This window comes from Anolis sagrei, chromosome 2, assembly GCF_037176765.1.
Source record: "Anolis sagrei isolate rAnoSag1 chromosome 2, rAnoSag1.mat, whole genome shotgun sequence".
Classification (NCBI taxonomy): Eukaryota; Metazoa; Chordata; class Lepidosauria; order Squamata; family Dactyloidae; genus Anolis; species Anolis sagrei.
This window is the reverse complement of record NC_090022.1, coordinates 230,230,871-230,245,115: the sequence shown is the minus strand read 5'-3', so window position 1 is coordinate 230,245,115 and position 14,245 is coordinate 230,230,871. Positions and strand designations below refer to the sequence as shown.

The following is a 14,245-nucleotide window of genomic DNA, read 5'->3' as shown; positions in this document are numbered from 1 at the left end:
GCCTGAAGGAGGCTGAAGTGTCCTTTTCCACATAACATGATATAAAAAGGTCTATTGCTTATTCATCTATTGCCATTTTATAATTTGAGAACATTTTTTTAAAGTCACTTTAGTACAAAAATCAGCAATGAGCAAGAGTGATCTATCTTTAACATTGCGTCTTAGAGCAGTACAATTAGTCTTGAATTTGTTTTAAACTTCTGGGCCACAAGACTGAACTTGGTTTATTGTATTAATCAGTGTAAAAAATGAACAGCACATTAATACATGAAGGTTTTGTTTACAAATATGTGGAAGTTAGCAGAAAAACAAAACAATAACATGTTGGAATACAGCACCACTCTGCAAAAATATTGATGTCTTCTCCTTTATTTCTCAGAGAAAAAAAACTTTTATCCACATTTTTAACAACTATTTTAAAAGAGTTAAACACAGGTAGGTGTTTTATTCAGTGTAAAGTATTATCTCTATATCTGAAGGACTGATATCTGTGGTTTTATTTATCCATGTCTGACAAAATATGCCTTCGCCAGATGTTTTCTAGGTCCTCCAACCTCTATGGTATTCTTAGGCCAAAAATCCTATTTTAATAGGAGAAGTACCCATGCAAAATCTAGGAATGTATCCCCTGCAGATATGGCTGTCAAACTGTACAACAGAATCTTAAAAAGTAATATTCTAGATTTACTGACCTTTAAATACAAATTGCAAAAGCCCAGTTCAAAAAAGAGGGGACACATAGAACTAATTCTATCACCAAAGACAGTGAAAACAAAAATTCAAATATGTGGGTTGTTAACTTCATGCAACCTTGAAAAAAAATTGCAACAGCAACTATCATTATAGGGGTACAGACTCAAATGATGCAGGAAGTTTGTCAGGGATGGGAGCCAGCATGGTGAAGTAGTTTACACATTACACTGAGGATACATATACCCTGCAGAATTAATGCAGTTTTACATCACCTTCATTGCCGTACCTCAATGCGATGGAATCACGGAAGCTGCATTTATTTATTTATTTATTTATCATACTTATATCCCACTTTTCTCAACTCCAGCCTTACAACAGGCAGCAATTTGATGCCATACACACATATATCAAATAAACAATTACAATTAAAACCAATAAATTAAAACATGAATGATTAAAACATCAATTAAAATCACGCTATCCAAAACATAATCCAGGGCCATTTCATTAGTCAGACACATTGATTCATTCCTTGCCAAAGAGTAATGCTGCCTCACCAAAGTATGTATCCCAGGATTCCACAGCATTGAACTATAGTACATAAAGTGGCATCAAAACTGCTTTAATTCTACAGTGTAGCTAATCCTTATGAATATGGAAACCAAGTAGATGACATGGTGTAACTCACAATTTTTAATGTTAGAGGAAGGCAAAGGCAACCTCCCCACCCCACTCCAAAGAAATCTTGCCTTATGATTGCCAGAAACAGGAAACAACATGAAGATACACAATAGCAACACTAACAACCATAGGAAGGTAACTTATAGCATTGAGATGCTTTTGACAAAACCATGAAAAGTAACCATTGCAGTTACTTTAGTGAACCAAAATTTTCCAGATAATATTTCCTGCTAATGATGTGCAGAATGTTAACATTTTAAGTAGATCACCGTACTCTAGCCATGTACCTACCAGAGTGTCATCGCTCCTAGCCACGCTCATGTTACTTCTGGACAAAAAGGATCTTGATAATCTTTGGCATAGTGATATTAAGCGCACAGATTGCTTTTTGCAAGAGAAAAAACAAATATTTATGTGAAAATACAAGAAGTTATTACAGCAAACATTTTCTCATGATGAAAACCTTGCATCACTTTGAAATGCATTACGACATCACCGAGACACATGAGAATCAATTCTCAAACAAATCTGTAACAAATGTTTATAGTCCTAAAGCCACCAACACAGATACATATTTATTGCTCTTCAAGAAACATTTTCTTTGTCCAGATTTGAAGCTCAACTGGTGCTCTTCTTTCTCCTTGCAAAAACTTGGAGAGCAATTATGTACTCGGCTTCATCTCTTTCCTTTAAGTTGTCACAGATAGCTGTCACTCTCAGAATTTTCAGGAAAATCATTGTTTGGCACCACTCTTTAAGGGAGTGTTTCCCCCTATATATGCACATTTGAGGACTGAGGTCTATTGTGGGCTTCTCCTCTGTGTGCCATGAGAGAAGTCTATACATTGTGTAAAGATATGGGAGAGGCCCTTCTCGGCTGTGCCATCCTAACTGTGGAATGCCTTCTCCTTTGGAGGTCTGAGTGGTACCAACCCGATTTGAGGCAGCAACTAAGAATTTCGACCAATCACCAATGTGATTCTAGGCTGCATCAAGAGGAATATAGTGTCTAGATCAGGCACTGGCAAACATTTTGGCATGGGGCTGCTGTGTGGGCCCGACCGGAAGGGAATGTGGGTGGGGCCAGAAGACCTGGGGCTGGGGTGGGATTTTGAAGGGGTTGTGGTGCAGCTGGTTGGGAGTCATCTGCATTAGAATCACTACTGACCGAAAGGTCATGAGTTTGAAGCCAGTCTGGGTCGGAGTAAGCTCCCAACCATTTGTCTAGCTTGCTGTCGACCTTTGCATCCTGAAAGACAGTTGCATCTGTCAAGTAGAAAATTTAGGTACCGCTTATGTGGGGAGGGTAATCTAACTAATTTATAACACCATTAAACTCTCCAGCAGCTTACAAAAGAATGAAGAAGTACTCTATCAGTGTCACAAGTGGACAGTGAAGTGACAGTTCCCCCGGTGGCCGGAAGCATACCCTCATGAAGCTTGACAGTTAAAAAGCTTCTGTGTGTCTGTCTATATATGTTGTGTGTCTATGGCATTGAATATTTGCCAAATATATGTGCATTATGATCCGCCCTGAGTCCCCTGCAGGATGAGAAGGGTGGAATATAAATATTGTAAATAAACAAATAAATAAACAAATAAATAAGGGGTGGTTCATCACCTGGCTGTCTGGCTCCTTAGCAAAAGACGGAGGGGGGGGGGAGTACTTGCCCCAACCTGATGCTGGGAGGAAAAGAGTCAGGTCATGTTTTAAAGGGCTCTGCAGCCCTTTCAGACGCTGCCTGCCTTCTTGGCTTGGGCTGTTCTCTCAGCCCCTCCTTCTGCTAAGAGAAGGGCAAGAAAGGGAGGCACCAGCTGAAATGGCAGAGGAGCCATTTCAGCTGGTGGCTCCCTTCCTTGGTCCACTGCCAAGAGCTCTCTCTTGGCAACACCTGTCCTTTCCCCTGCTCTCCTTCCAGCCTGGGGACATGGAGGCCCAGCGCGTTCCCAGGCTAAATGAAGGAGGAGGAGACATCAGTTGCCAAGAAAGAGCTCTTGGAAACAGCCTGTCCTTTCTCCAGCTCTCCTTGCAGCCTGGGGAGGCAGCAGCCTGCTGCATTTCTGGGCTGAAAGGAGCAGGAGGAGACAGACACTGACGAAAATCTCTCCAGCAGCTGTCTGCCTTCCTCGAGCCTTCCTGGGCCCAGAGGAGGGAGACAAACATGTCGCTACCAAACACTCGCCAGAGAGTGATTGGCGGCGGTGGGTCTCTGTCTTGGCCCTCCTGCTGCTGCGCCCACATGCTGAAAGGGGCCCGAAGCAGACAGGGTGGAGCAAAGAGCCCCAAGGGCTTTGTCAGCCCTGCAGGCCTAGGTTTGCCCATGCTGGTCTAGATCAAGAGGAGTAATACTACCCTTCTATCCTGAATTGGTCAGACTTCACCTGGAATATTGTGTCCATTCTGGGCACCATGATTCCTGAAGCACATGAACAAGCTATAAAATTTCCAGAGAAGGGTGACCAAAATGGGCAAAGCAGGATGGTGGATGACCATCTGTTCGGCGTGCTTTGTTTGTGTGTATGGCCAAAGGGGATTGACTGGATGCCTTTTGCAGTCTTTTGCAGCTCTATGATTCTATGTTTTTATTTTGGCACCTAGTAAAACCCTAACTGTTCATCAAAGCCTTTAATTTTCACTTATTTCTCTAAGATGTATCCAGTTGAAAACGGAGTATTTTAAATCTGTTTTAAAACTCATTAATTCTGCTTAACATTTTAAAGCTTATTTAAATTTCTGTAGTATTTTAAACCGCTTGTTTTCACTTGACTCGTTAGCCCTCCTGAGAAAGGATGGGATAGAAATATTTAAATAAATAAAAAATCCCTACTTTTCTGCTCCATTTCCTCACTACAATGAAAATGCCACACATTCCTCATCGGCAAATATCAAGCCCAATTACATTTTTAATCTGAATGTTAAACAAACCTGCAAGAGGTTCAAAGACTGAGCTCGTACAGCAAATTCTTTAAGGCATGCATCAGGCCTTCATTAGCCTGGATATGGAAATATATTGTTACAAGTACTTTTCTCAAAGATAAAACTATATCCCAATATTATAAACGGTGGTTAGGCCTTACCTTCCATTTCCTTCGTGCTGCAAACTTTTTAAACTTCTCCATATTGACTGCTGATGCTTTTCTACTAAGTGCTTGAAGGGTATCTTTAGGCTGAGACGAAATTAAAGGGACATTTTGAGATGCAATACAAAGGAGCAGGAAAATGGCATAACATTTTATTTATCTACTGCATTCATTAGCAGGCAAGAAGCTCTGGTGAAATTGGGAAAGAACTGAAAAACAATTACCAATTTCCTCTTACAAATATGTGAGACCTGAGTGTACATAACTTGTATCCAGTTTCATTCCAAACTGGATCCTTTCCTTCTGTGGTATTTCCCTATTGTCTGGGGTTGGTAATGATCTGGTTTAGTTTAAAACAGTGGTTCCCAACCTTGTTTTAACCAGGGACTACTCTCCAACATTAGTACCAAAAGGGTTACAAATCAGTTTTTGGTAAATTTAAATTCGGTTTGGTTATTTGGGGTGTTGATTCAGAAAATTGCATTAGATAGACCACATCAGCTGTAGTTTCTGATACAGAACATATGCCACCCAGTATTCGCTATGTGCTAACCCACAGAAAAACCATATTTAATCATCTAGAGCTAATGTCTCCAGCAAAGGATCACCGCCTTGTTGTGGCGCTGGAGCTTGAGCACCTCAATGATGTCATGAGCGAAACCGTGAAGGGCCACCCAAGACGGGACGGTCGTGGCAGAGAGGTCAGACCAAGCGTGATCCCTGGGGAAGGCAATGGCAAACCACCCCAGTATCCTTGCCAAGAAAACTAAATGGACCAGTACAACCAGAGATATGTCGGTATGCCGGTGGAAGATGGGACTCCCAGGTCGGAAGATGGCCAAAATGCTACTGGGGAGGAGCAGAGGATAAGTTCAACTAGCCCCAGATGTGATGTCGCAGCTAGCTCAAAGCCGAAAGGAAGGCTAGCGGCTGATGGTACTGGAGGTGAACGACGAATCCGATGCTCTAAAGATCAACACACCATAGGAACCTGGAATGTAAGATCTATGAGCCAGGGCAAACTGGATGTTGTTATTGGTGAGATGTCAAGACTAAAGATAGACATTCTGGGGGTCAGCGAACTGAAATGGACTGGAATGGGCCACTTCACATCAGATGACCACCAGATCTACTACTGCGGACAAGAGGAACATAGAAGAAATGGAGTAGCCTTCATAATTAATAAGAAATTCGCTAAAGCAGTGCTTGGATACAACCCAAAAAATGACAGAATGATCTCAATTCGAGTGCAAGGAAAGCCTTTCAACATCACAGTGATCCAAATATACAGCCCAACCACAGCTGCTGAAGAAGCAGAAGTAGATCAGTTCTATGAGGATCTGCAGGACCTACTGGATAATACACCAAAAAGAGACATTATTCTCATTACAGGAGACTGGAATGCCAAGGTGGGAAGTCAAATGACAACTGGGATCACAGGCAAGCATGGTCTGGGAGAACAAAATGAAGCGGGACGCAGGCTGATAGAATTTTGCCAGGAAAACTCGCTGTGTATAACAAACACTTTCTTCCAACAACCTAAAAGACGGCTTTATACATGGACTTCACCAGATGGTCAGCACTGAAATCAGATTGACTACATCCTTTGCAGCCAAAGGTGGTGGACATCCATCCAGTCGGTGAAAACAAGACCTGGGGCTGACTGTAGCTCAGATCACGAACTTCTTATTGCTCAATTTAGAATAAAACTAAAGAGATCAGGGAAAATACACAGACCAGTTAGATATGATCTCACTAACATTCCTAGTGAATATACAGTGGAAGTGAAGAACAGATTTGAAGGACTAGATTTAGTAAACAGAGTCCCAGAAGAACTATGGACAGAAGTCCGAGACATTGTTCAGGAGGCGGCAACAAAGTACGTCCCAAAGAAAAAGAAAACCAAGAAGGCAAAATAGTTGTCTGCTGAGACACTGGAAGTAGCCCAAGAAAGGAGGAAAGCAAAAGGAAACAGGGATAAGGGGAGATATGCCCAGTTAAATGCACAATTCCAGAGGTTAGCCAGAAGAGATAAGGAACTATTTTTAAATAAGCAATGCATGGAAGTGGAAGAAGACAACAGAATAGGAAGGACAAGAGACCTCTTCCAGAAAATTAGAAACATTGGAGGTAAATTTCAGGCAAAAATTGGTATGATAAGAAACAAAGATGGCAGGGACCTAACAGAAGCAGAAGAGATCAAGAGAAGGTGGCGAGACTATACAGAAGATCTGTATAGGAAGGATAATAATATCGAGGATAGCTTTGACGGTGTGGTGAATGAATTAGAACCAGACATCCTAAGGAGTGAGGTTGAATGGGCCTTAAGAAGCATTGCTAACAACAAGGCAGCAGGAGACGACGAGATCCCAGCTGAACTGTTTAAAATCTTAAAAGATGATGCTGTCAAGGTGATGCATGCCATATGCCAGCAAATATGGAAAACACAAGAATAGCCATCAGACTGGAAAAAATCAACTTATATCCCCATACCAAAAAAGGGAAATGCGAAAGACTGCTCAAACTTCCGTACAGTGGCCCTTATTTCTCATGCCAGTAATGTAATGCTCAAGATCCTGCAAGGAAGACTCCAGCAATACATGGAGACAGTGTTGCCAGATGTTCAAGCTGGGTTTAGAAAAGGCAGAGGAACGAGAGACCAGATTGCCAATATCCGCTGGATAAAGGCAGGGAGTTTCAGAAAAACATCTACTTCTGCTTTATTGACTACTCTAAAGCCTTTGACTGTGTGGATCATAATAAATTGTGGCAAGTTCTTGGTGGGATGGGCATACCAAGCCACCTTGTCTCTCTCCTGAGGAATCTGTACAAGGACCAAGTAGCAACAGTCAGAACTGACCACGGAACAACAGACTGGTTCAAGATTGGGAAAGGCGTACGGCAAGGCTGCATACTCTCACCCAACCTTTTAAACTTGTATGCAGAACACATCATGCGATGTGCGGGGCTTGATGAATGCAAAGCTGGGGTAAAAATTGCTGGAAGAAACATTAACAACCTCAGATATGCAGATGACACCACTCTGATGGCCGAAAGCGAGGAGGAGCTGAGGAGCCTTCTAATCAAGGTGAAAGAAGAAAGCGCAAAAGCCGGGTTGCAGCTGAACATCAAAAAAACCAAGATTATGGCAACAAGAATGATTGAGAACTGGGAAATAGAGGGAGAAAATGTGGAGGCCGTGACAGACTTTGTATTTCTAGGTGCAAAGATTACTGCAGATGCAGACTGTGGCCTGGAAATCAGAAGACGCTTACTTCTTGGGAGGAGAGCAATGTCCAGTCTCGATAAAATAGTAAAGAGTAGAGACATCACACTGGCAACAAAGATCCGCCTAGTCAAAGCCATGGTATTCCCTGTAGTAACCTACGGATGTGAGAGCTGGACCTTAGGGAAGGCTGAGCGAAGGAAGATCGATGCTTTTGAGCTGTGGTGTCGGAGGAAAGTTCTGAGAGTGCCTTGGACTGCGAGAAGATCCAACCAGTCCATCCTCCAGGAAATAAAGCCCGGCTGCTCATTGGAGGGAAGGATACTAGAGACAAAGTTGAAGTACTTTGGCCACATCATGAGGAGACAGCAAAGCCTAGAGAAGACAATTATGCTGGGGAAATTGGAAGGCAAAAGGAAGAGGGGTCGACCAAGGGCAAGATGGATGGATGGCATCCTTGAAGTGACTGGACTGACCTTGAAGGAGCTGGGGGTGGTGACGGCCGACAGGGAGCTCTGGCGTGGGCTGGTCCATGAGGTCACAAAGAGTCGGAGACGACTGAACGAATGAACAACAAAGAGCTAATGTGGTCTATCTAATGAAAATTTCTGAACCAGCACCCCAAATAACCCCAGGAACGGCCCTAAAAACAAGGACACCAAGGCGTCCCCGCTTTCAGGTGCCAAATGCAATGGTTCTGCTCAGGGGGAGGGAGGAAGAGAAGCAGCAGTCAAGAGGCTTATTGTCGTGCCTTTTGTGGATAGTCAGCCTCTCCCCTCCCGACATCCCAGTTGCCTCGGCACCATATGAGGGTTTTGCGAGACTAGTTGCTCTTGTTGCAACGTGTAGTAACGGTGAGGCCGTGGACCATATTTTAGTTCTTGGGGACCACTGGTGCTCCATGATCCACAGGTTGGGAACCACTGGTTTGAAATGTAAGAATCTACCACTGGAAATATGAGTATTTGGAAGAGATTTCTTTCTCTCTTTCATGTGTTTCCAGTTTTTTCTAAACATTTGCAAACCCTCTGTTCTATTTTTGGGTAGCAAGGGAGACAAGCCAAATCAGTGAGAAATATATCTATATGAGAAGGCAAAAGAAAGCAAACAGATGTGAACAACAAAAAAGAATAAAGGGAATATGGCAATATGTACTTTTGTCAACTAACCTTGATCCAGGGATGCTGTAAGCTATCTTGAATGGTCATTCTCTTCCTTTCAAAGAAGAAACAAGTGTTATTTTATTTGGTTACATTTAAATTTATATTTACATAAAGATGACTCACATGTCTTACTCACTATTTTATCCTAAAAATAACCCATGATGTAGTTTAGGCTGAGGGACAGTGAATAAGTACAAGTCAACCCATGAATTTCATGTCCAGTTGGAAACCAGATATCTTCCTTGTCCTACTTCACAGCATCACACACTATCTTCAACACAGCGTTTCAGCAACCTCATATGCTCCAAATGTGTTGGACTCTAACTCCCAATAATATCTATATAGTTGAGATGTGGTCCAATAAATTGATATCAATAGGCTGAGGATGGCACCTATAAATGTAAGCTTCCTGGGTATTTTTTAAACCACAAATACATATTTATGCAGCTCCAAATAACAGTCTGTAAATCATCATCTGTTAATTTGCTTCTGTACATCAATTGCAAATTGTAATAAATTGTGGGATTAAGCTGAAGTCTTGAATAACTTCAAGGCAAGGCATGTCTGCTTTATTCCAAAAGAACTAAAATACCCACAAGTTATTCCCACAACCTCAATATCACATATACTAAATGCATTCAGTATCATAAAATAAAGACTGGAAGAAACTTACTTTGGGTCTTTAATTAAAAGTCTTCTTATAAAATCTTTAGCTAGCGCACTGGTATTACTGAAAAATTCTTCCTCAAAGTCATAGTTCACTGCAGACACATTTGCTAATGTTTCTTGTTTACTTTCTCCAAGAAATGGTGATGCACCACTCAGGCTGTAAAAATCAAGTGTTGTTACAATTGTGATTCTGTTTGATTTCAAGACAAATTCCAAGCTTGCCAGCCTTGTTGTACCGCTTTTTAAAAAAATGATCTAAAATACAGCAAAATGTTCTAAACAAAGCTTTCATAAAACAGGTGGCAAAACTGCAAGACGTAGCCATGCTAATCTAGATCAGTATACAAAAGGATCTTGTATTATAAAACCTTTGAGACTAACTTAGAGAAAAAGGTTGGTAACATAATTTTTCATAGGGTGCATCTACTCTGTCTAATTAATGCAGTTTGAACCATTTTAACTGCGATGGGATTTGTAGTTCAGCTCTCTTTGGCAGAGAAAACTAAAGACTTTGAAAAATTACAACTTCCCTAGAGACATGGCAATTCAACTGGGGTCCAAGTGGGTTCAAAATATGCAGGAGCAGACCTTTATAGTTATGAATGAGCAGGCTGCATGTATGAATGGCAAAATAAATGCAAAGCTGTATTCAAATTACAGCGGATTCTATTTTATATACATATGTACATACTATGTATTAAAAACAATTGTCTACTGTACAGAGGTTATTCTGGATAAGATCTCCTTTTATCAAGTTTTTTTAAAAACCCTATATGATGATAAAATAGAACTAATACCATAAAAACAAAGTTTTTAAAGTTTTAATACTTACAGAATATAAGTTATTACTCCTATGCTCCTGCAAAGAAGAAAAAAAGAGAAAGTTACTGATAAGTATTCAAAAACACTGAAAATATATAAATAAGTGAAGCTCCAGAAAAAAATGAGAACTTACCACATATCTGCCTCAAGACCCAGAGGTTCATAGTTGACTATTTCAGGAGCTAAGAGATAAAGTACATCTTTAGTATATATCCAAACAACCATAACACATATTGGCAAGATTATGTAATCACTTCTGTTTTATTGGGGGGGGGGGTACCCTTTGGGTGTTTAAATAACTCAAACACAGTTGTCTCCCATTTCCTTGAGAAGGTACCAGGACCCTTTTTGATTAAAATTGTGACATATTTTGTATGGTGCTTGTTGTTTGTATGGTGTAGGTATGGTGCTGCATGTGAGATGGTTTGGGCTTGTGGACTGCACATAATCAGGAAAATGAACTACCCTCACTTCAATTCTGAATTCAAGAAAAAAGAACCTCAAAAAAGGAAATGTGGGGCTTGAATAATCTACATTAATGAATCAAACTGCTTTAGCAGAGATATGTAGAACTATCTGGTTCAAAATATGGAAACCACACTGCTGATTGGTCCAACAATTATATTAAAATCTGTACAACATCCAACATATTTCTGGACAAAAATTGTCTTGTTTCTGTGCAATTAAATTCTATATACCTTAGGGCTAGCTCCTCTCACCTGAACATGTACATCGGTTTTGTGAATATCACTACATTCCATAATTACATAGATGAGGACCATAATAGCGCTTTCTCTATCATTCCCATGCTTGTTATGGATTAGTCTCCAGAGGACACTTACATGGCACCAGAGATTCTAAAAGTGCCTTTCTAGACTTAACATCCCATAATCCTGTGACTAGGATGGCCAGTTTTACATGTTGTTGTTGTATTTATTTATACCTCGCTTTATCTCTCACAAATGAGATCCAAAACAGCTTAGCATGTTCTCAATGGCACCCTTGTCATCTTTTTGGCAACAATGCAATGTATTCTAATAGTCATATTAGGATGCCACACTGTAGACATCTGTTCCTTTTAAACACTCTTCAAGAGAAATTCTAGATTCAACATACTCGAGTAACCTAGCCTGGTATGAATTACCAAGGCCACATTTTCTCTTACTAAGAAGAGATACAACCAGCATGCCGGGGGAAACTAGTAGAAGTAAACCATGCAAGGCTCTAGAGCACCTATCGGAAAATAAGTTCAGTCTTATTTGGGTCAAAATTTAATTGGTTAGGCCTCACCCCAGCTTTAGACAACAATTCAAGGATATTTGTGGCTGCACCTTGGTCAAATGGAAAGAAAAACAGTGCTGGGTGTCTTTAGCGCATTGATGTCAGTCAGCTGACTTGTCCCACCAATAACTTATAGATATTAAATGCCACAAGAAACACTACAGCATTCTATGGAATACTATACTACAAAACTGTCACAATTCAGACAGATCTACTGAATAGGAGTGGAATAACTGAAGAGCAGGGTCCATAAAGGCAGAAAGACAATCCAGAAGAGTGGCCAGTAATAACCAGTGCTACTAAGAAGTGCAAGACAACTGAAGAGATTTGCTCTTTTGTATCAGGGTAATCCAAGCAGTTTCAGCTTCAGACCTAGGCTGGAAGCCACAACGAAATGAGACCAGGAAAAGCATAATCACCAATAAATATTCCCAATTTCTTGTCACCACCTGAAATAAAGATTTGCTAGAGGTTGATCACGAGCTAGATCATGAGGATTCAATGACACTGTCAGAAGGCATCTCCCACTATAGACCAACTCGGTCATTGCGATCATCGGAGGAGGTCCTCCTCTCAGTTCTACCCCTGTTCCAAGCACGGCTGGTGGGAATAAGAGAAAGGGCCCTCACCGTGGCTGCCCTCCACCACTGGAACTCCCTTCCTAAGGAAGAAACAGCTGAAGACATACCTTTGCTCACTGGCATACAAAGAGGAGGAATAGTAGTTAGTAATACTATCATTATACCTCTGATTAATAGTTGCCATCCATATCCATGCCCTGCTCACCCCATCAGCTCAATAGATATCTTGAACAATGATTAATCGATTTGCCCCACGCAACTGGAAAATTATTGTTTCCATTCAATGTCTGATGTTTTGCCTTATGTCTGTTATAACAGGCTGTGTTTTCTTTTTAATGTTAGTTGTTAAGTCATAATTCATGTTTATATGTTGGGTTGTTTAAATTTTGTTAGTATGCCGTATCACACCCAAAACTTGGTGCTTTTGTGCAAACTAGACAGCCTCTGCTTATCTACCAACTGATTCTCAGCTCCATTCTCAAGAGGGAAAGCAAAGGAAAGGCAAGAAAAAATTATAGAGTGGAGACCAGTTCTACACTGATTAAAATCAGTCTACTTATTCTATCACGAAATCAAGTTCCTATAGCCAAATTACAAAAGGAAACACTCACCAACAAATTCAGGAGTCCCAAAAATGTTCTTGAACTCGTTGCTAAAGTCTATTTTGTGTGCTAAGCCAAAGTCAATAATCTTGATGCGAGGCTTTGGTACATTTCTATCCAGCAGCATTATGTTTTCAGGCTTTGAGGGAGAAATTGGTCATATATTAACCATTGTATAGTCACAATCTGAAAAAAGAATCTCTCCTTGAAAAAATATTCAAGATCATGTGCTACAATCATCCCGCCACCCATGAAATGTATTTGCAGTTTTCTTTTAAAATAAAAATGAAATACAAACAGAAGGAAAACATTCAAATACATGAATGTGCATGTACATATATGGAAACATCCACAATTTGCAGAAGTGTATCCTGTAATACTGACTAGATACAAGATTCCCAATGGTAATTTCAAAACAATAATTTACATCAACATCAAAGGCTGGCTTTTTGCAGACATGATTTCTAAGAGCTTCTTTGTGTAGTATTCTAAAAGCTAAATGTAGGGAAAGCCATCCAACATACCTTGAGATCAAAGTGTGCAATTTGCAAAGAGTGGAGATAGTTAACACCATTAAGGATTTGCTTGAGAAACTCTGTAGCTTCCTCTTCAGTCAGGGATTCCTTTTCAGCTAGAAAATCAAAGAGTTCCCCTCCTGCAACACTATGAGAAGAAGAGCTGCAGTTATTGACCTGAACACTTTAACTTCTTGATTTCTCTCTCTCTCCTCAGTTTAAGGAATTTATTCAGCCTTACTAAGAAAGGCTGTCAGTTTTAAAAGCTTCTTGTACAAGATGTAAGCCCATCTTTTACAAGTCAAGTTCAATATAGAAAGCAATAACACAGTCCTTCAAAAATTCGAGGTAGCTAAAACATTAATAATGACTGCTAAATAATTACTGTGGTAATTGTGACCTTCCTGCTTTATACCACAAACTATAATACATATATAACTTAAGCAATTAAGTACCATATTTTATTTAGGAAAAAATGTTTCAGATATGGTTAGAATAGCAAGAAATTTAGGTATTAAGTAGTCTCTTTTGATTTAAAAAAACATACTATATATACTCAAGTATAAGCCTAGTTTTTCAGTGCTTTTTTTAAGGTTGAAAAAGTCCCCCTCGGGTTATACTCGAGTTATTTATTATTTTTATTACATTTATTATTTTACTTTATTATTACATTTATTATCTTATTCTATTTATTATTACATTTCCATTATTTTACTCAATAATAATAATAATAATAATAATAATTACAGTTATTATTTTACTTCCTTTATTATTATTGGAAGGATACATAAGCACATTTACATTGAAGAAAGTTAGAATAATTGTTTAATCAGAGTTGGGCTGTCTTATCTCAAATTACAGATTTATGTAAATATTAAAAAACATTTAAACTACTGATGCCTCAATCAATGTAATTGTATTAGTATCAATT

The 14,245-nt window shown here is 39.8% G+C and overlaps 1 protein-coding gene across 2 annotated transcripts in view; it reads right to left on the bottom strand.

Annotated features, from left to right (window-relative positions):
- The window catches only part of DAPK1 (death associated protein kinase 1), a 104,167-nt gene that overhangs the window by 39,156 nt on the left and 50,766 nt on the right, over positions 1 to 14,245 (bottom strand). For both annotated transcript variants that reach the window (XM_060762087.2, XM_060762086.2), the window contains exons 4-11: positions 13,324 to 13,462; positions 12,809 to 12,938; positions 10,469 to 10,517; positions 10,346 to 10,372; positions 9,518 to 9,670; positions 8,851 to 8,896; positions 4,453 to 4,542; positions 1,666 to 1,758 (exon numbers count right to left, since the gene is read on the bottom strand). In XM_060762087.2, coding sequence (XP_060618070.2) covers positions 1,666 to 1,758; positions 4,453 to 4,542; positions 8,851 to 8,896; positions 9,518 to 9,670; positions 10,346 to 10,372; positions 10,469 to 10,517; positions 12,809 to 12,938; positions 13,324 to 13,462 — 727 coding nt within the window. The remainder of the gene's footprint in view (positions 1 to 1,665; positions 1,759 to 4,452; positions 4,543 to 8,850; positions 8,897 to 9,517; positions 9,671 to 10,345; positions 10,373 to 10,468; positions 10,518 to 12,808; positions 12,939 to 13,323; positions 13,463 to 14,245) is intronic.